Raw genomic sequence first — 23236 nt, forward strand, 5'->3', positions numbered from 1 at the left:
TTGTTTCAGGCATGTTTTGATATTCCCTTAGCTTCCTTGGGTCACTGGCAGAGGAAGAGGAATGCAGGGGGAGCACACTGCCTCCGGCAGCGCAATCCCCAGGGTGCCTGCGCTGGGCGACCCACCCCTGTGGGTAGCATGCCCCGCCCCCAGGACGTGTGCCCCCCCGGGGGATGCGTGCCAGCCCCACCCCGCCTGCTCTCCACCCCCGGTGCTGGAGCATGAAGCTCCGCCACTGCCTTGGGTATTGCTTGCATAACAGTAATTCCTTAGAATTTTGCTTTTTGTCTCGCAGACAGAGGTGTGATGACTGTCTGTTTTCACAAAGTATAATAATAGCCTGAAGTATTAAGAGGCTTTCAGATGTGCATACTTCAACTACTTAAAGCGGGTTGTGAGCAGCACAAAAGGGCAGATCTTATTGTACTGTATACTAGAATCATAGAATCATAGAGTTGGAAGAGACCACAAGGGCCATCGAGTCCAACCCCCTGCCAAGCAGGAAACACCATCAGAGCACTCCTGATATATGGTTGTCAAGCCTCTGCTTAAAGACCTCCAAAGAAGGAGACTCCACCACACTCCTTGGCAGCAAATTCCACTGTCGAACAGCTCTTACTGTCAGGAAGTTCTTCCTAATGTTTAGGTGGAATCTTCTTTCTTGTAGTTTGGATCCATTGCTCCGTGTCCGCTTCTCTGGAGCAGCAGAAAACAACCTTTCTCCCTCCTCTATGTGACATCCTTTTATATATTTGAACATGGCTATCATATCACCCCTTAACCTCCTCTTCTCCAGGCTAAACATGCCCAGCTCCCTTAGCCGTTCCTCATAAGGCATCGTTTCCAGGCCTTTGACCATTTTGGTTGCCCTCCTCTGGACACGTTCCAGTTTGTCAGTGTCCTTCTTGAACTGTGGTGCCCAGAACTGGACACAGTACTCCAGGTGAGGTCTGACCAGAGCAGAATACAGTGGCACTATTACTTCCCTTGTTCTAGATGCTATACTCCTATTGATGCAGCCCAGAATTGCATTGGCTTTTTTACCTGCCGTGTCACACTGTTGGCTCATGTCAAGTTTGTGGTCAACCAAGACTCCTAGATCCTTTTCACATGTACTGCTCTCAAGCCAGGTGTCACCCATCTTGTATTTGTGCCTCTCATTTTTTTTGCCCAAGTGCAATACTTTACATTTCTCCCTGTTAAAATTCATCTTGTTTGTTTTGGCCCAGTTCTCTAATCTGTCAAGGTCGTTTTGAAGTGTGAACCTGTCCTCTGGGGTGTTAGCCACCCCTCCCAGTTTGGTGTCATCTGCAAATTTGATTGTGATACCTTTTAAAAAGGGTCATCATATTAGCTGTCAGAATTGTGTGCTGGTCGAGAAGAGATAAAGAAGTGACTAATAAAACAAAATAAAATGTGAAGATGAATAAGCCTCCTTGGGAGCTGCTCTTTTTAGATCAGATAATTTCCCCTCATGTTTCTTTCCTTCTGATGGCAGCACATCAAAACCTTTTCTCAGATTACTAACACAGAGGCCCTTGGGATGCACGGGCCAGACCTTTCAAGGCACGACCAGTTTTCAGACTGATGGATGATCCGGCCTTTTCTTTTTGGTGATCTTTCATATCTCTGTAAAATGAACAGAAAAGTTCAGAGGCCGCACAAAGTAAATATCATAATTTATGTGCTTCTTCTATTTCTGTTCATTTACATTTTATGGTAGATTTTGGCCTACAGAATAAGGGGTTAGCAACTGCACCAGAAAGATTAACAGAAATCCACCACCTTCCCTTTTCTTCACTTGCTGAGTGGGAAGACTGGCTCAAGGGCAAAGATAGCTTTTTAAAAGGATAATTGTTTCTGCATTAATAACAGATGACTCATTGAATTGTAGGTTGCTGGAGGAACAGAGATCATAGTTCTAAGATGTGCATGGGCACGCAATTCTGACATGCAGGGACATTGATGCTTGCAGTGGTTTTTAAGATTATTGTTAATAAATGATAATCTGCTGAGATGTAAACAGTATCAGCAGTCATCAATAACAACAACAACAATATCAATCATAGAATCATAGAATTGTAGAGCTAGAGGGGACCCCAAGGGTCATCTAGTCCAACTCCCTGCAATGCAAGAATCTCAGCTAAAGCATCCATGACAGATGGCCATCCAACCTCTGCTTAAAAACCTCCAGGGAATGAGTGTCCACTACCTCCCAAGCGAAACTGTTCCACAGTTGAACAGCTACTACTGTCAGAAAGTTACTCCTGATGTTTAGTTGGAATCTCCTTTCTTGTAACTTGAAGCCACTGGTTTTAGTCCTACCCTCCAGAGCAGGAGAAAACAAGCTTGCTCCATCTTCCATTTGACAGCCATTGAGATATTTGAAGATGGCAATCATATTTCCACAGCATTCTCCTGGTCCACAAAGTTTGTAATTCCATCAAAAAAAGAAAAAGAAAGGAAGGAAGAAATGGGGACAACATTTGTCCTCTTCCACTCTGCAGGGACCTCACCTGTTTTCCAAGAATGCCCAAAGATCATAGACAAGGGCTCCAAGATTACATCTGCAAGCTCCTTTAGTACCCTTAGATGCAGCTCACCAGGCCCTGGAGATTTGAATTCATTTACAGTAGCTACTGTAGGTGTTCCCTTACTACCTCTTTTCCTATTTTGGGCTGCAGCTCCCTCCCTACATCATTTATTCAGTTATCACCAGGTTGGCCAAAGTAGATGTTGAGTAGTTCCACCTTCTTCGGTCACCCAAAAGCATTTTTCCATATTCTCCACACAGAGGACTGACCACCTGCTGGTTTTTCCTCTTACTTTGGACATAGCCAAAGAAACCTTTATTATTTTTAACCACTCTTACAAGCCTGAACTCATTCTGAACTTTAGTCAGCCTGGCCTTCCCCCTGCAACTGTTGGTTACTCATGTCTACTTCTCCTTTCTGATTTCCCCTTTCTTCCATTTCTTAACTCTCATCTGTAAGTTCCTTATGCAGCCACACCCGTTTCCTTAGATGCCTCCCACTTTTCTTTCTTGTTGGAATTGTCTGCATTTTGGCCTTCAATGTTTCTCCTTTTAGAAACCCCAATCCATTTTGGACTCACTTCTCTCTGAGTATTTCTGATTCTGACCAAGGGATCTCACCCAGTAGCTCCTTAAACTTTTTGAAATTGGCCTTCTTAAAGTCCAGAGTCTAACTACACTCAGCTTTCCCTTGCCTCCCTTGAAACCCAGAGGACACGATCACTTCCTTCCCAGTTTCTGAATACTTCCACTTCATCAATCAGTTTCTCCCTGGCAGTGAGGACCAGGCTGAAGATAGATGATCCCCTTGTTGCTTTTTCCACCTTCTGGGAAACAACAACAGAAACAACAGTTAGTTGGTGGTTCTTTTTGAGTGGTCAGAGGGCTTCCTATACATTGACTCAGTTCATTGTTGTTGTTTAGTCGTCTTAGTTGTGTTCGACTCTCCGTGACCCCATGAACCAGAGCATGCCTTGGAAACTCTCACTTTCTTCCCAAAGCTTCTCCTTTTTTATGTTCATGGAGTTTTCTTGGCAAAATACTGGAGTGGATTGCCAGTTCCTTTTTCAGGTGGATCACATTTAGTCTAAAATCTTGGCTATGATCTGTCCATCTTGGGTGGCCCTGCACAGCATAGCTCATGGCTTCTTGGAGTTATTCAAGCCCCTGAATGCAAATGAGGGAGTGCATGGATTCCTGAGCAAATATTGCTGCTGCTGCTGCTGCACTCCTTTCCACTCCTGCTGCCACATTACCAGGGGATAAATTGATTTTATTGGTATTTTCTTATAAATATTTTATGCTACTTTATATAAACTGCTTAGAGTTTTCTCTCATTAAGTGGTCTATAAATTTTGTTAAACATGATAAATAAAATAAGCCATGGTTTGGCTTAGTGTTACGTTTGAACTCAGGATTGCTCCAACTAATCACAATCTGCAACCAAGGTTTGTACTCCCATTAGTGCTGTCTGCATTGCAAAGACTGAAGTCTTGTTCACATACGGTAACTACTGAAAACATGGAGTTTGTCTGAACTTAGTAAGGACATTAAAAAGGCCTCCACTCAAGCTGGGCAATTTCAGTCACAGCCACATTCTATGTGGAATTAATATCTAGTGTTTAAAGCCTTACTAGAGAGATTCCTTCAGCCTTGCCTCACCCTTGCCTGCTAATCACTTAGTGACTGGGAGCATAAAGGGGTGACTTGCGACCACAGATCTAACCCAATGGAGAGAACATTAATATTGCCTTCTCCCATAATTTTTCTTTAATATACATTAATATTTTCCAACCCTTGTGATCAACAATAATAAACGAAGAACAAAGAAGAAATAAATGAAGAACCACATGGAGTCATGTGAGAATTATCAGTAGGAGATATTGTGTCATCTAAAATGTTTACTTGAGCTATAAAGTCATATTGCATCTCATAAAAATCAACTTAGCCTTCACTTCTGTGGCATTTTGGGTTGGTTTCTCTAACAAAACAACATTTCAAACTTGCAAAGAACACACTTTCATTGTGGCTCAATCACAGTGCACACATTTAGCCACTATTCATCAAGTGATTTACATGAATGTGTGAAACAGTCCACCAATATATTCTGTTTCTGTCTCTTAACCGCCATCCCTTCACTGTTTTACTCATTGCTTCCTCTTCCTGATTTTCTCCACCTTTCCTCCCAGCTCTTATTGACATATTCCCTATTTCTACAAATATCTGTGTATGCTGTTCCCTATCATGGTATTGAACCATTGGCTGGATTTATCCCTCCAGCTGCTGGCATTATTATCATGGAAAGGACTATGAACCCTGGTTGCAGCACAGAGTTTACACAATGAACATTATGGAAATGCATTTCTGTGTTCTCAACAACTCTGGTAATATGAATTGCTTGTGGATCACTGAATGAAAAAAAGAAGTGGATGAGATTATTATCTCATATTCAAAAAGAAGTGGATGAGATTATTTGCGTGTTGCAAACAAATCAGATTTTATTTGTTTGTACCCTGTCTTTCTGTCGTGATAAAAGAACCCTCCAAGAAAACTAAAAACCTAATTTAAAATATGATACAATTAAATATAAGGAAGTTGGAATACATAAACAAAGCACAGCAGAGAAAGGGAAAGATTATATAGATGCGAAATACTTATAATAGGATGCTGAAAGTCACATTCATATGATCTTTCAGAAGTGCAATTGATATGGCTCTTGTTCTGTAGAACTTGCTTACAACGGAAGAATATTTGTTTAGATTTTAAACTTGTTTGCTCCTCAGATTCTCAGGGCAGGTGCCATCATATTTGCCATAAGATACCTTTAGTCACTAATGTGTGTACATTACAGTTTAAACTGACTTAATAGTAACTGAAGTCCCTGAGGACTGTACTTTGTTGAGAGGAACTTAACTGAGGGGATTCCACGGGTATACTAATGTAAGTCTGTAGTGCACACATGTTCTCAGTGTTGTTGACCAGGTGTTTTATATTGGGAAGATAGCAGGATCCCTTTAATTTGCAATGCACCTTGTTTGAAAATTATTTGACAGCTAAATCTTATTATTTTCATTCCTTTAGCGCCTTGCTGAAGCAGCAGAGAGATTTCAGAAAGAACATCAGTGGCAGGATGAGTTTGCGGTGAGTTTTTCTTCACTCTTTTTTTCAAATATTGATGGTTCCCATTTTCTAATTTTCCAATATGCTTTGTACATTTCATCCTTGTTTCAACCTGGCTGCCTCAAGATATGCCGTATGTATACAGTTGGATGCTGTTGAGGAAAACTTTGCTAGTTTGTTTTGTGGTTAACCAACAGTGGAGGATTGACTGCACTGTAAACTAATTTAGATGCCAGCCTAAGAGTAGCTCACACATTCAATATTTCCTTGATTTACTCTTAATACTTCACCAGATGTCATTGAGATATCTTACTCACATCACAATCTCTTGCTTCCTAAAATCCTGTTCCAACTCTGGCTACAAAAGGAGCATATGTCCATCATTATGCACATCAGGATAAAATTTTGCTAGTCAAGAGATACATGTTGTGAACCTTTAAGAAAATGACACACTTCTGTCATTTGATTAGCAACCAACCCAAAATAGAATTCCAACTAGTGGCTCAGAGTTCTTACTTGAAATTGTTTGATTAATGTGATCAATATTCTCTCATGCCTTCTTTAAGGAGTGAAACAAATTTCTAACGTTTGCTGGGGTTCTCATCTGAGCCCGCAGCTCTTCTACACCATTGCCCTTGCCGGCATCAGTCTCTTGGTAATATTGCCTGTACGTATATGAAATCTAGGTGTAACTAATGTTAGGAATCCCCCCCCCCCCCGATGTACTTTTCATTGTGCATTTACTTTGAAATTTGCTGGAAGCAAAATTTCAGTGGCAATTCTAGTTTGTTTGGAATTTTCCAACTATATAGAACTTGGATGGGTGGCTGTCTGACTTGATAAACACTCTCCTGTAGTTTGACTTTATTTTCCTGTGTTTTCAATAAGAAGAAAAGATGGCGGACTTGTACATTCTGGCACAAGGTGCACAGAATTCATCCAATTTCACTGCCAGGAAAGTTTTGCCAAATTGTACTGAGAAATATAATATTTTATGAATGCATTCAGTGAAAGAAATTCTAGCGTTAACACAGTATCAGCATGAAGCAAAGCATGCACCTTCCTCTTTTGAACTGGGATGAGGAAATGGTGTATATAGAATATAATAACCTTGACATTAGGTTATGCAATTTAATTTTGAATAAACGTATTAAGCTTCTCATAATTTAATTTGCTCAGTTTTAGCCGGAAGTAATCATCCATTTCTTCTGGCCTACTTTTTAAAGAAAATGTCTGTTCAAATTAGTTTGCACACGGATCTGTCTGCTAAGCGTACCTTTCAGTGTAATTTTTCATTTTTCTAATGGCTGTTTTACGAAATGGAATCAGCTCTGTAGAATGTCTTTTTTGCCATTGGACTTGAGCAAGGAACACTTGTCCTCTGGGTGAAATTGAGCTCATTGGTGTGTGTGTGTGTGTGTGTGTGTGTGTGTATATATATACACGGGAAGACACCCGAGGACACCAAAACCTGCATTCCTGTACCCGTGAAAATCTACGAAAGCATATATATATATATATATATATATAGTACCCAACTTGTTTTGGGGTGATGGAATCCTTGCAGTACAGCATGAGTTACAGACAAAGCAAACCTCTTTGGGAAGGGGAATGGAGATTGGTTTGGCTTCACATTAGCTCCAAATCAGCAGTGATCTTGACTGGCAAATTGAAGCTTCCGCTGGAGCAAGATCTAGCCCTGCAGCCCATATGACCCAGCACTCCTGCCTTCAGATCCCCAACCATTTGTTGTGTATTTTGGGGGAGGCTACAGGGGGCTCTTAAGCAGAAGCGGGGAGGATGGGGAAGCAGAATGGGATTGTGTGAGCTGCTTTCCTATAGCACAACTATTGATACAACACTGTGTATATTTTTAGATGCTGGCTGTGGCCCTATATTCTTGTCTCTAGCTGCCCCGGTGCCAGCTTCTCCATTTCTCACCTCTTTCACCTCCTCCATTCCATTGCTCTGGATCTCACAGTGCTGCCATGCTTCCTTCAGAGTCATTCACGTCTCTTTTTCTTCCTTCATTTCCCCTTCCCATAGGGCAGAAGATGGAGCTGGTGGGTTTTGGCACTTAACTGCTGCCATGGCACTGGTGGGAGCTGGCCAGGATTGATGAGTAGTGGGAGGTCCTGCTGCTGGTTTCTCCAAAAAGAGCGGCAGCTGCTCCCACCTTTCCTCACAGACATTTCTGCCATCACACTTATCATCATAAGGAAAGAAGTCTTTCACTGTGCAGATGTCTGTGCTGATGTACAGACATCTCAGATGCATGCCAAGTGTCATGGCTTCACACTCGGGGTGTGCTAGCAGCCCTCTACTTAAAAGGGTGAGAAGAAGGGCCCAATGAGAAGTTGTTGTTTTGGTAGCAACCCATTGATCAGCATTACAGCTGATTCTGCCTTGAGCATTATGGATGGGGAGAGGGACTCAACAGCATGGGAACAGCAGCCACACAAACAGCCCTGAGAGGGACAGAAGGTTGCTCCTTGGAATAAGCTAATACAGGGGTTCCCAAACTAAGGGCCGTGGGCCGGATAAGGCCCAGGGGACTCGTTTATCCGGCCCGCAGCAACCCCCGCTGCCCACTGCCACCTCCCACTCTTAGCTGGGCTGCGTGGCTGCCCACTTCCAGGTTGGAGGAGCACCAGAAATAGCTGGTGCGCATGTGCAAGTTTTATTTGCGCATGCGCAAGCATTATTTCCGGTGCACATCCGGGTCGGAGGAGGCCTGTGCACAAGCTATTTCCGGTGCTCCTCTGACCCAGGCGTGTGCTGGAAATAGCGTGTGTGCACGCATATGGGCATGCGCTTCCCCACCCTCCAGCCCACCACGCGATCGGTGCTGGAGACACCGGCCCAAGGTGCGGCAACTTTGCCGACCCCTAAGCTAATAGGAAACGATCTAAAATGTGGTGGAAGGAATAAAGTTGAATCATACAACTTATTCATTACATTTCTTACTTTATTTATAGGCCGCCCTTTATGTGCACAAAACAAATGAAATACCGTGAAAATCCCTGAAATGAGAAGTAATCGGCTAGAAATATTATCTAATGGAAATATTCAAAAAAAGGGGGTAAAACTCCCAAAAATTCTGAACTATTATAATCCTATCTCAACCTAGGTGAAGCAAAGCACAGTAATAAAGGATTGAGGACTCAAAGATACAGTTTCTAATACTGAATTTACAAAAAAGGTTTGGAAAACTAAATGGCAAGTTTTAGACAAAGCCCAACTTAAAGGAAGCAAAGCACAGTAATAAAGTGTTGAGGACTCAGCTGTGAAAATTCTAGTGTTCCTTTACAAAAAGGTTTAAAAAACCTAAATGGCACAAATTCAAAGAAAGGAATACCCCCCCCCCCTTTTTTTGAATTTTGGTCATTTAAGGTTTATGATTTTTCTGTTTCCTTTTGAGGAAACTGAATAGTTCAGTGAAATGAGGTTTGTAGCCGGAATCCCATTAAGGCTTTGTTCAATTTTAGGTTTTTCTAATTTTTTTCTTTAAACTTTTTGATTCTTATTATTTAGTTTATTTCCATTAGATAATATTTCTAGTCGATTACTTCTCGTTTCAGGGATTTTCATGGTATTTCATTTGTTTTGTGCAATTTCTCAGTTCTGTCTCTTTTTTCTACTATCCTTTATGTGCAGGCAAAGAACTCCTAAACAAACAAGCAAATTCTGAATTTCACAAACCTGCCAATGTTTCATATTGAAATGCCGAACATCACGCCTCAGCCTCTCATGCTCATTTCAAACATCCCTCTTTGGATACTGTCAATGCACTGGAAGCCCTACCTTGGAAGAGTGGCAAAAAAGAAAAATCTATTTTACAGAATGCATCTTTCAACCTCGATTTTCCATTCATTTTTAATGGCACCTTCTATAATAAAGTTTTAATAGCTTTTTAATGCTTGCATCTATAATTTAAAGCTGAAGTGAATGGGATAATTACTAAAAAGGGTGACTTAAGATTGCAAAGGAATGGTAGAGACCTTGTTAAATGTACACTCAAATTAAAAGGCAGCAGTTTTTATTAAGTATTGGCTCATAATTCTTCCCCACACCAAATTTGAACACGCTGCTAATTAAAATGGACTTTATCTGCATATATTAGGTGCATATTACAGAAGTGTCACAGACTCTGAAGAATCTTCACAAATTACTGTAAAGGAAATATGCACAATACTGAATTGTTGGTACATTGGAAGGGGGGAAAAACATTTAATTGCCATTCTTCCTTGCCTGGTTATCTTTATCATCATGTCACTTATCTGAACATGACATGTCCCTTTTCTTCTTAGACTATTTTAATTCTGTTATGTCCTGTTCTCACATGGTGTTTTCAGTAGTGTCCAGTTGTGGTTACCGTCCAGATCTATGACTTTCCAGCTTGATTAGTTCTGTGACGCAGAAAGAGACCACTCGCCAGTCCTCTCCAGGACAAAGTTCATTTGATTTATCAACTAAAATATTAACTTAGTTGTGACATGGAAGTACAGACTGATGTGTTTGAAAATAAACCTGGTATGCTCAATGCTGATTTTAAAGTGCAAGGAGCTGCTTTTCTTTTCTTGAAGAGGAAGAAAAAGTGTTATGCTTTGAAGAGAGAATGGATAAGGATGCATATAAAATAAATGATATTCTCTGAATTGGGCATTTTACAGTTATATTTGAAGTTGCATTTGATTGAACTGAAATGGTTGGTTAGCTGGAGCAATTTTCTTGCAGCCGAGTCCATGATATTAATTGTCCTTACACATAAAAATGTAAGGAGTATACAGTTTGAATTTTAACAGGCTGGATCTTTCTGCTACATTTGCCTTCTACTTATATGTATGCAGAAAAATGCAAGTGTCTTCTAGGAAGTAGTTATTAGGTACAACCAGTATCTTTCCAAAAATAAGTCCTCTGCTTTAATTTCTTGAGATACAGTATATTAAAGCTTGCTGATAGATATTCATTCAGAGCATTGAGTTATATACAGAAGTTTCTGAAGGTGTATTGACTAACGGTCTGGGCACATGGCTGTTTCCAGGATGCTGAAAAAAGTCTGCAGCATAGAGATTGGGTGCAGACCCACCAACCTTGGGGCCAGCATAGAGTATAATTCAAATTTATTCCATTTCATCTGGATATGCAGCTTTTTTAAAGCAAAGCATCAGATGGTGAAAAGATCAGAAAACAAAAAATAAAATTATCTGTAGCAGACAGTGGCACTCACCTGGCCTCCAGCTGCCCACATTGCTGCTAAGACTGTGAGGGAGAAGGGAGAGATGGTGGCAAGCTTGGCGCAGTGCAGATGCGCCACTGGAACCAATATGGCACCCGGCCGGACACAGTGCTGACTTCGCCACCTTTCCTTGTCTTTGTACTGTATTCAGTAGCAACACAAGTGACTGAAGGTTAGGGGAACATTGTCGCCCCTCTTCATTGTCTGCTACAGCCTACATCTGATTGGGAAAAATGTTCGCAAAGCTTTTGGGCTTCTTATATTTTTTTAGTCATTCAATTTTAGCTAGATGTATGAACCAGGACCATGGATCACCTCCACATATTGATCACAAAACTAATTAGAAATGGCTTAGCTTCTGAAAGGCGGAAACTGAGTCCTGTGCCATTTAAATACCACTAGAAAGAAAACACAGATGCATTATCCTTTTCAGTCTAACAATCCACCCTCCCCAACAAACACCTTATTAAAAACAAAATGCATGATGGTATTGAATTAATTAGCACCTTGCAGGTACTTTAGCCTTGTGTAATGAACAGACTGCATTGTTAACAGAAGCTTACTGGAAGCTGATGTCTTCTCTCTTCCCTGCTTTCTAAGCACCTCCAAAGACCTCTTAACACTGCTGTAAGATTCTAATTATTTTATCTGCCATTTTCCATTCCAGATGGAGCTGCAGATTTAATAGCTATTTCAAGTTGGCAAGAGCTAACTCCTGGAGAGCAGCTGTAGTCTGGAAAGTAGGGCCATAAAAGATTAAAGTTAAAAGATTAAAGTTTTTCTTAATAAAATGCTGATTGGCTTTCTAGCTCTTAACAAATTAATCAGATGATTGTCCAATTAAAATTAAATAACTATATAATTGCAAAGGAGCAACTTCCTATCTGTTAAAAGTGAATGCAATATGTGGTTTGTTGTTGTTTAGTCATTTAGTCGTGTCCGACTCCTCGTGACCCCATGGACCAGAGAACGCCAGGCACTCCTGTCTTCCACTGCCTCCTGCAGTTTGGTCAAACTCATGTTAGTGGACAGCAAAGTGAAGTATTCATAGAAAAGTCCCTTTGTGAATAGATGTGTTTGCATGAGTGTGATCCAGGTCCAAATCTGCAGTCATTTGACCCTCACTAGGTCAACATTGCCCTGCTAGAGACTAGTCATCCATGTTCTACTTTGACTACTGACCAATGTGTACAATCAGGGGTGCCAACTTGAATAAAATATTGGGGGGGCAGGTAAGCCCCACTCTGTATAATCAACCACAAGACACAGCACATGAACACCATTTGAATGATGATGCCCATCAACTTTGGGGGCCCGTTCCTCTCAAATATTTTATTGGGGCCCCCAAAGGAACCTCAACCCCTAGGAGTTGGCTCCCATGTGTACAGTTTACAAGGCCATATGCATGTTTACTTTCTTTTTTAATAGTCAGCAAACATTTCACTTTTATAAATATTTTACAAAACACAAAAACAAACCCCAGCAATAACCATGCCTCATAAACACAGGGGCAGAAAAAGACAAGTGCCTAGTGAAGTGAAGTAGTGATTGTCTATGGCTGCTAGCAAACAAATCAGCCAAAGTTACTAGATAGAGCTTGTGCTCTGCAGTTCATTGTTTTCTGTTGCAGTTGTGAAGCCCAGGACTTCAGAACCTGCTTGCTCCTCAGGTTTCTAAGGGATCAATTAATTTGCTGAATATTCTCTGCATTGGCAAATGCCTGTTTTGACTTTATGAATATTTCCTTGCGTATGCATGTAGTATAACAATTCTAATGCTATACTCCTGAACTTCCAGAGGAATGACTTCCCACTCTTGTCCCACCTTCTCAAGAAGAGCAGTTGTACACCGCTCTAATGAACTCACAAGCTACTAACCTATTTGTACCTTTCACAATTCTTCTTGTTTCTATGTATTTATTTGCCTATATTTATAAAGATTTAGATTAAATTCAGAGACAGGTTCATAGCATTTCCGTAGTGAACACAGAATGTGTGTGGGGGATTTTGATGATCTGGTCTTTATCTGGCGCTTTATTGTTTTCATAAAAAGCACAGGAACAGAATTGTAAGAGATTTACCCCACCTTTGTCACTCCGATTAATTAGGAAACTGAATTTGTCTAATGTAATTAAGTTTGGTGCCATGTAGTCTTTAACTGTGTTTAAGGCAAGACTCTCTAAACCAGCATTTAAACTCCTATGTAATATCTGCACCAGTCCTCAAATAATATGGTTTATTTAATTGCATTTAACTGCTTGCCTTGTCCCACCACAGCAAACCAATGATCTTCATATTATGATTTCCTACATCTATGATATCATATGATGGTCATTCATTATTTGTAAATTCTGTATGCTGTATTTTTTTGTGAAAGGCAGAAAGATTTGGTCACATGTTCTTTTACACACACACACACACACACACACACACACACACACTTGTTGGTGACTTGTGGAAGTCAGTTGGAAGTTCAGTGTGATGTATCATCAGAGCATGCAAAGCCCCAGAAGAATAGCTAAATACTGCTATCTACTGTGTACAGTTATTCTGATCTTTCAGGTAAAGATACATATGTACAGATCCACAAACACCATCACTATGCTAGCTAATGCTGCTGCGTAAAACCCACACCATTTCCCCTTAACTCTCTCAGAATCAGAGTAAGACCCTGACAGCGAAACAGGAGAGCATCAGGACAGGACAAGGCATAATGAAAACAATGTCCTAGCCAAGAGACCATTATACCTGTCTCTACATTCCTGAACCAACAGGAACGACTCCAGAAGTCATACACTTGGCCTTGCTGGTGTTGCTAGTGTAACCCATTACACCTGATCTCTTACAGTATCTCTGAACATGCAGATGTGGGACATGTGCTAACTCAAGACATGAGCCCCAACACTGTAATTTAACCCATTGTTCACATTACACCAACAACACTCACATACACACCCCTTGGGAGTATGATAAAACACTGTAGGGTGTATTTGTGTGGAGGAGCTTTGAATAAGCAAGTTACACTTCTGAAGCATATTTAGCTAGATATTAAACATAGTGTTTGGATTATTTCCCCCATCACCACATTTTCTTTCTGAAGTGGAAGATGTGAGGGGCAATGTGGTGATGCTAATTGAAAGGGTACTTGGGGTTCATTTTTTCACAGAGGACAGTCAATTAAGCCAAATTCCAAGCAATTAGATACATCTAATGAAGTAGGCGGTCTACAAAGGCACACAAGGAGCCACGACACTGCAAAGTAAGATAGTTCAAAGAGGGTCTATCTTCATAGGATTTTAAAAAATGAATGATAGGTCTGCTTATTCAGCAGTGCAATGCCAGGTTTATGACATTATTTTCCTACACTTTACAAGAAAATAATGTGCCTTCCCCGCTAAGCTGATAGTACTTAGTTTATTGTGTGCACCTTGTTGTCCCCCCACATTTTTGTTAATAGATACAGGTAAACCTATTTGTATGAATAGGTTTACCTTGCTCAAGCTATTTGTGCTGGTCCCGGGGGGGAAGGTACTGTTACCGTAGCCAAAGTTCAGTCCTGAGTCACTAGCCTGGTAGAAGTTCACAAGATGAGAGGCGAGGTCCGAAACAGGGAGCCGGGCGGGGTCAGGAACACTCGAAGATCAGAAGCAGAAAGCCGGGCGGGAAACAGGAACGCTGGAAGGTCAGGTCTGGGTCCGGGCAGGAACAGGTACTCAACAACGACGTTGCTCCCGCAACCTGGGACCAGGCTGACTGGCCTTTATCTTCTCTAAGGCCAGGGGCAGTCCCGGCCCACAGGAGCCCCGCCTCTCCTGGCCTTAAGGCGAGCACTCCTCCTGGGAGAAACCAGTTTTGCCAAATTTCATCCTCATTAATGGTGGATGGAATTAAGACAATAGCTTAATTAGGCTAAGTGGAAAAGGAAGGGAAGGGGAGAATACAAAAAAGTTTAAATCTGTATTGTCCTTTAATTCAGTTTAGCTGCAGAAATATTTACATTCTGCTACAGCACAAGAGCATTTATCATATGTGAATATTTTCTGACAATCTTTGAAGTATCATTCATTTTGCTCCTAAAATACCTTTATAGTAGTAGTAGCAACAGCAGCAGCAGCAGCAATAATAATAATAATAATAATAATAATAATAGTAATTTGTACCCTGTCCATGTGAGTGACTTGCCCTAGCCACTCTGGGTGGCTTCCAACAAATATAAAAGCATAAAACATCAAACACATCTATCATTAATTAGAAACAAAAAGTCTCCATTTAATAATGTAATAGGAAAAAACAAACAAAAACCATGCTATTAATGAAGTGATTCTTATGTACGGTATTTTGCTCTATTTTTTTTTTTACATAATCACATTTATTTAGATGAATGGATCATGTCTGTGCACAGAGGACTTCGCAGATCACAAATCTACCACTGGTAATCAAATACAGAAAATGAAGTACCGGTGCACGCAAACATGAACAGTCTTTAGGCTTTTCTTCACCTGTATTGCTAAAGTTGTGGACAGTGGAGCCGCGCAGCCTGTGCTTGGTGGTTTGCTAGTATGACTATATGAACACAGCTATTGTTGGTTTATTGTTGCTTGCCCTTGTTTCAAGTACCCCATGATAGCTTACATGGAACTTCTCCTCCTATCCAGGTGCGGTCCAAACTTAATAAACCAAATTATTCCATGTTTTAAGACCATTTCAATGTCTACAAAGTGCAGTTAGTTGACAAGGGAAGATTCCATAGCTCAGCGAAAGAGCCCATGAATTAAACCCCCAGCATCTACACTTCCTCATGCCCTAAAAAGTTGCTTCTAGTTAGACAATACTAGTCTACACAGATAACTTGTCAGACCTGATGTATGGCTGTTTACTACTTTCATATGTACAGTTTACTGCATTCTTGTGGACAGTACTCATCCTAGGCATTGCAATCGAATTTTAAATGCCAATGCTATAAAACTGTATAGCTTTTGACAGCTGCCCTCATACACTGTTCTGTGGAATTTTGCAGTGCATAAAGCCTTGTTGTATGACACCAGTACATGAAAACATGCCCAGAGTACAAGATTTGGCAGCTTAGCATGTAGATATTACAACACAAGTCAGGGCTTTGCGTCTGCTAGCTGTGACAGTGACCATTTTGACACACATTAATCCTTGGCAAAGGTTAATTGAGAGGTGGAGAGAAAAAGTAGCTGGATTCTCATCATTGCATGATAAAGAGGCTGGATAGAGGCACCCCTCAGCAATCTGATTACATGACAATAAGCTTTCCATATATTACTTGTGCATATTAAAACAACTATCTGTCACTGAGAACACAAATGCAGACTGGCAGATTCAAAGGCTGAGATGTGATGCTTTAAATTAAACAGTGGCAAAAACTTTGTTGTATGAATTTGCCCAGATCTCTGGCCACTGGACTTAGATTTCAGTTATGGCTGAGAATGCTAACTTCATATGAGTTTGTGATATTTTGTTTATTATTATAACTTATGTTCTAACGTTTTAAAAATAGCAGTTTCTCCCCATCATTATAGCTGCAAGCATAAGGTCAAGAAGTAAAGACAACGCTGGTCGTAGTCTTCCACCTTTCAGTGGTTTGGCCAATAAGTGTACTTATTTTTTTAAAATTTTTTTTTTTTTACTGGCATTGTACAATTAATTAAATAGCTTTAAAAATATAGAGCCACAGTTCATCAGGAGATCACAAGACAATATTCTGTGGATCCCCTCGTGCTCTTGTTTTTGAAAAGAACATTGGAATATGCAGACCTTGGTCAGATCCAATTCTTACATTATTTTAAACTGTGTTTCGGTGTTTGTTTGTTTGTTTCTATACTCCCTTTACCATACAGTCGCATACTAAAACTGAACTGACTGCCTACCCAAGATGTACAAAATGCTTCCTGTTTTCAGCTGAGTCTTGTTCAAGCAGCAAAGTCTTCTTGAGCTCTGGCGTATTCCTGTATCTCTGGTTATTACCGGTATTTGGTCCTGACTTCTGGGTTGCTCCAGAAGTCAGGCAATCTTACTCCCCCCCCCCCCGTATATACACCTGATTTGCCCTCTGGCTTTTTTCTCATGGCTCTTGAGTCATCTCAAACTTTAGCCTATGGTCCAGCACTGGGCCAGTGGTCACCAGCTGCTGTGACACTGCCCTAGGGCACCTGTTGTGGGATTACGGCACCATCCCAGACCATTGTTCACGCTGGGTGGGGCTGATGTGAAGTGCAGATTAAAGCATTTGAAGGACACCATGTTGGCTATCTCTGGTATATGGCAGTGCATTGAAAATGTTTTTTTCTAGTTGTATAGAAAACAGCAAACTAACAAATAATAGGAAATTTCAGAACCAGTAGGCAGTTTAAAAATAGTTCATTGCTGCAAGCGAAATCTTCCTTTATAACTGGCTGGGGGGAACCTTCAAGTGAAGAATATGAAGCATTATGCTCTGAAGAAAAATGCAATAAAAGTTGAAAGAAGGCTGACAAACTAAATGCACTGTCAGTACAACTAACTACAAAGAGTAAGTGGGTGTTATTTCCCCACAAATATACTTATCACTTCAAACTTAGACCTCCATCTTCATTTAAAGCAGTGTCATGCCACTTTAAACAGTTCCCACCCCCAAAATTATGTAGTCTGTTGCAGGTGGTGACAATTGTTGGAGACCTGTTTTGCACTCAGTTTATAGTGGCTTAACGATAAACCTCTATTCCCAGGGGTCTCTGGGAACTGGAGTTCTGAGAGGGGAATCGGGGTCTCCTCACAACTTTCATCACATCTAACAAAGAACAGTTCCACAGTTCTTTGGTGGAAGTCATGACTGTTTAAATTGGTATAATACTATACTTTAAAAGCACAGTGAAGATGGGGCCTTAATTCTTCATGGGAATTTTGAGGCAAGAGCCAGTCAATTCACGCGGCCATCTATATTGGCCTCTTTCTTATATGACTTTCTAACTGCAGCTACTCTTACAAGCTGCTCCGTTGAAGGGAGAACTGAAGGAGGAGGAAATGGAACATCATTTCTAGTAGTTAGAACTGTCAAAAGACTGCATTTGTGTTGCTGTTCTAATGACCAAAGCAGCCTGAAAACAGAGCCATATCGTCTTGTGACACTCAAGGCTTTCCTCTGCTTTGCTCTGATGTGTTTCCTCTTTTCATTATTTTCTGGGTACATCAAGTAATTAGTCTTGCTGAGTTTTATAGCATTTAGAGAGTTGCAGTTATAAAATAAATATGAAGCTGAAGCAATTGCTAATCAGAAATATATAGCTGATTTTAAAAGTAAGATTTAAATTATTTGGAGTGAACTACTTCAGTACAAGACTTATTTATTAATCACATTAATGTCTTAAGTTTCTTCCAAAGAACTTGGTGCAGCAGCTGAATTATATCCTTTTTAATCTTGACAATGCCCCTGTGTAGGGTTGATAATGTCATTGGCCAATGAGCTTTACAGGGTTGCCATATGTCTAAAATTTCCTGGACATACCTGGAATACAGCAGTCAGAAGCTGTGTCTGGACAGAAATCGGGGGAGGAGGGATGTCCAGGAAAATCTGGACGTATGGCAACCCATGCCAGCAGTGCCGTTTGTGGCGATTTACCTTAAAACAGGGTCTGCTATTCAAAGGAGGGGGGAATCTCACAGAGTTTTCACAATTCCTCATTTCTTTGGGTAGGAAATAGCTAAAGAAATGAGAGGTTTGGGTAAAGTCAGGTGCCTCTAACAACTTTATCAGAAAAAGTAAAGTTGGCAAGGTAGGATTATTTTTCTTCTTCAAGTGTGAGGTTAACACTGAGCTATAGCAATCTTAAAAACAGAGAAACAGAGCATCCTTATTTACACACGGAATTACCCAAGTGGAGGCAAAGGTATTAAAGAAAAGTATCTTAGGAGACTTAATAAAAGCAGTATTTACTTGGCATATAGGAACCAATTTTACATTTGTTTGTTGTTCTGCTCCAGATTATTTGATAAGGCCATGGGAATAGATGAGAAATCTAAGCGTACAAAACATCCCACTCTTCATGTGTGAATTGTCTTTCGTTATTGCAAAGTTGTCTGGAAAGACCTCATTCCCCCAGCCATCCACCTTGTCTGTCCCCACAACTGGACGAAGACTGATCTGTCTCACTTGTGAATCTTGATACCCTGGTGTCAGCCTGGAGGTAAAGATGTGGAACCTCTGCCCATTAAGAATGTAAAAAACTACCATTGCAGATGTTGCAGAAAGAAAAGCATGTTCTGCATGGGAAGAGGGAGAGACACACATAATTAAGACGTGGCCAAAGAGTCACATTCCAAAATCCATGTAGTTTATGAGCACGAAACTTGCAGAAGGTGTCAGGCTCACTCCCTGGTGTGGAGTACCTCTGCTTGAGACCCCAATGAGCTGCTGCCAATCAGACTAGAGACAATACTAGGTTAGATTGTCTAGACTGTCCTAATCTATAAGGCAGCTTCCTGTGAGGTAAATGCCATCATATTCTGATTGTGGGCTTCTCAGAGCCCTTAGGTTGGCCACTGCAGGAAGGACGATGCTGGACTAGATAGGCCTTCTGTCTTTTCTTAATCTGAATGAATGAGCCTCAAATGATCACCTTCATATGTGAACATTATATAACACATTTAAGCATGTTAAAGAAATACCTTGCCACATGTGCATGTTAGAGGATGACTGTGAGGACTAGGTTTTTCGTGTGACAGTGCTGACCAGTATGGAGTACTGACACCTCTTTTTTGCTGTCCATGGCAGTAATTTTGTCACTCATGACACTTTTAACAATATATGAGTACCAGCACTTCACTGAGGGAAATCGCTGTGTTGTGATCTCTCCCTATTATATTTAAACAACAATGGAGGTAATCTTAACTCTTCTAAGTTTTACAAGAGCAAAAATGCCACTGGCAGATACTCATGAAATGTTTTTGGGTCATAACAGATAATTTTTTTCAAATAAAGGTGCAGAGAAACATTATTTCCCCAGCTATTTGCTATTTATACCAGGGACAAAAGAAAATCAAGTGTCTTTTGGGATAGGGGAGGGGTTTTTAACTTGAAGTTTTTAAGCAGAACCACCTGATGAGATTGTGTCAGTTCAATATAAGAAGTGCACAACCTAACAGGAGTAAAAGGAAATTTGAACTTGATTGCTATCATCCTTTCCTGAAAGCGACATGCTAAGTTGTAAATTGCTTCTTTGAGTATGGCCCACCAGGTTTCAGAGAGAGATCGATGCACTGCCAATTAGCTTGGGTCTCTAATGGCGATAGGAATTTCTTTTCTGGTATTGGCGAACAGTAAGTTCATGTTTAACATTCTGGATTTGGTATAAAGCCAGCAGTAATGAGCAGGAGAAATGGGTTCTGATAGAAATGTGTGTTGTTAGATCTATTTAGATTTATCATATAAAGTACACTTCAGTTCTTTAAACCATACATAAAACCCATTGTAATAATTGCAGGTGGAGTTTGAAGAAAAGCACAGTAAAATTGATGCATAACTGATAGTGTTCTCTTGAGGTCTTGAAAAACCCCTGAAACCCTCCCTTTGTAGATTATAAATTATCCTGTTTTTTGTGTTGTATTCAGCTGTTTATGTTGAAATTCACTACAAGCTGAGTTAATGGTTAATAGACTTTGCTTCTGATGAGACCTGACAACATGCACAGAATGGTAACAAACTTCTCCAGCCAGCCCGTACCTAGGACTCATCCACACCGCTGTTAGCCCTTCCGCATTTCCCTGGGCAAAACCCGTGGTTGACCACAGAATCGGACCAAATGGCAAATGGGCTTTCTGTAGCTTGCTCTTTGTTCTGATTCAGTGGTAAAAGCATGTTTTCCATGGAAAGCTGTGGGGCAAACTGCTCAGACCTGTGCTTTTTAACCATGGTACAAGCAGAAGTGTGAATGAGCCCTGAGTCAGGTCTCCAAGAGCTGGCCTTCTGGGTTGAAGCTGTTTTTCTAAAACGGATTAGGTGCCAGATATTTAGGGGGACACTCCTAAATAGGGGAATCCTGTGTAAATTATGCCATCCTAAGTTTAAAGTGGCATAAAGTATGCCAGATCCAAACTTTGTTCAGGCTGGTGCCTGAGCCTGTGCTTAAACCTGGGGGGGGGGGGGATAATTTAAAATAGAGTTTGAGTTACACAACCTTTTTTGCCAGTTTAATTTATGCCAGGTTATCAGGGAAAATGACCATGCAGAATGAGTTTAGGATGCAGCCGATGTTCTCCCTGGTCATGCCCATACCATGCCCCAGAACACCTATTTTTTCAAGGCTTCTGCCAACTTAAGATCTGCTGGGGTCAGTTGGCTGGGTCTCAGCTAAACTGGAATGGGGCAGATGTGGTGATGTATCACTGGCAGAGCTGGGACAAGGTAGGTAGGCTGGTGTAGCCAGCCAGAGATCTGCTGGGTCCGATTCCTGCTCATCTTGGTGGACCTAGCCTTGGGATTGCATCCATTGCTGATAATGCAATCCCTTAAGACTTAAAAACAGGGATAAATGGCTCCTGAATGGCTACTGGTGGTTCTCCAACAAGAAAGTAGCCTGACACATGTCCTCATCAGAATCCTCCGCTGTGCTCTGTGAGATCCCTGCATTGTGGGTCATCACACCAGCATGCTATGGCTGGTATTTAAGACCAGACTAAATGGGGAAATTAACAGTCATATTTTGTAAGTTCAGAAAATGCAGAATTAACCTCGATGTTAATGGCTTTGTAGTGTCTTTTTTTGTATTATAGGGTTCAACAAAAATTAACTCCATTTTTTCCCTCCTACACAGACTAATGATATTGTCTACTACAATGCAAAGGATGACCTGAATGAAGTAAGTAACATTTATGAATATATAAGCACATGTTTCCTCAAGTTCCCCAAAGGCAGTAGATTTTCACTATAGTTTCTCTTTCACCACAATCCATCCCATATTTAGGTTCCCTTTTTGGGGGAAAATGGCTGAAAGTTACACTTATTTAAGTACCAACTCATGTAGGTCAAGGTAGTGCAGTTGATTCTGGATTTTATCTATCTGGGATATCAGTTGTTTGGCTCAAGGCTGCACACACTGGAGTTTATGAGCATTTGTCCTCTTAAAATGTTACACCCCCAAGTGACTGTCCAGTAGCCTTGGGTTAGGCATGTTAGATGGGGAGGGAGGGAGCACGTGACCCCATGGCCCTATTTAGGAGGCGAATGGAGCAGCTTATCTTCCAAAACTATGTGACAGTAAATTACCATGAGTGCACGGTCAGTGCTTTTGTTTTTTTGAACCATTAGTCTGTTTAGAATTTGACTTTGAAATCCTGACAATACTTGGATGAAAGGGGAAGTTGTTTTCTACTTCAAATAACACAGCTTGCTATTTTAAAATAAACATTGTAGGTGCAATCTATAAACTAATACAGAGTTTCTTTAAATGCATTAATCAGATAGATCAACATGCTTCATTTGCACCTAGTAATAAAATGTGATTTACGATTGATGGCCTCACTATTACACTTGACACTGTTGCTGTAAGATAATTAAAGAGAGTACATTGATCTTGTCAGACAAATGTATCTGAGTTGCATAAATGGAATATGGAAATTTAGATAGGATTCGTTTACGGTGAATTTAAAAAGTATCCATAGTCAGCCATTTAATTAATATTTGAGTAACTTTTTTGCTTCCAGTTCAGCAGTTTTCAACTTTGAGTTATAGAAGAAACTACCTTGTGAGATTTCTCTTTTGTAATGGGCCCGTCTGTTTGTTTCCCAGATTAACTGTCAAGCCATTGGATTCTGTCCACTCATAGCAAGGAATCTAGTTAGGTTTTTTTGATTATGAGTAATGCAGAGAGTACTTAGGTCTCTTGCACCAGGGATGAGCGGCGGGCTTGAGATTGTGTACCAGAAACGCCACATCAGTGCAATGAAGATCGATAGCTACCCTTTGATGGTCCACTGAGCTCAGTCCCATGCAGTTAGATTAACAGGTCTTTCCCAGCTCTGGTGCTTGAACTATTTTAACTAGCGATTTCAATAACTGAATTTGGAACTCTTCCATTGAGCTTTAGGCCATTATAATAGTCAAATGAGATACAATACTAAAATATATTGTGTCTGAGTGGGAACGTGGTAGGCAAACAGCAACATCTTTCAACATCTGTCAGTACTACTGAATAATTTCCTAACTCATTTGGAGAGTGGGGGAGAATGTGTGGCAGGAAAAAGGTGGGGAGCAGAGCAGCATTACTTTTGACTACACTGATTAAAATCGAAGTAGACCTGCACCTAGGTTTTGTCTCTCTAGGAACGATGGCCAGGGCCTTGCTCCTG

At 40.7% G+C, this 23236-nt stretch overlaps 1 protein-coding gene across 5 annotated transcripts in view; it reads left to right on the forward strand.

The window, feature by feature from the left end:
* CACNA2D1 (calcium voltage-gated channel auxiliary subunit alpha2delta 1) overlaps nt 1-23236 on the forward strand; it is a 369792-nt gene that overhangs the window by 174201 nt on the left and 172355 nt on the right. For all 5 annotated transcript variants that reach the window (XM_081927647.1, XM_081927649.1, XM_081927651.1 and 2 more), the window contains exons 4-5: nt 5615-5674; nt 21703-21747. In XM_081927647.1, the coding sequence (XP_081783773.1) occupies nt 5615-5674; nt 21703-21747 (105 nt within the window). The remainder of the gene's footprint in view (nt 1-5614; nt 5675-21702; nt 21748-23236) is intronic.

The sequence above is a fragment of the Podarcis melisellensis genome (assembly GCF_964234715.1).
Source record: "Podarcis melisellensis genome assembly, chromosome: 10".
Taxonomy (NCBI): Eukaryota; Metazoa; Chordata; class Lepidosauria; order Squamata; family Lacertidae; genus Podarcis; species Podarcis melisellensis.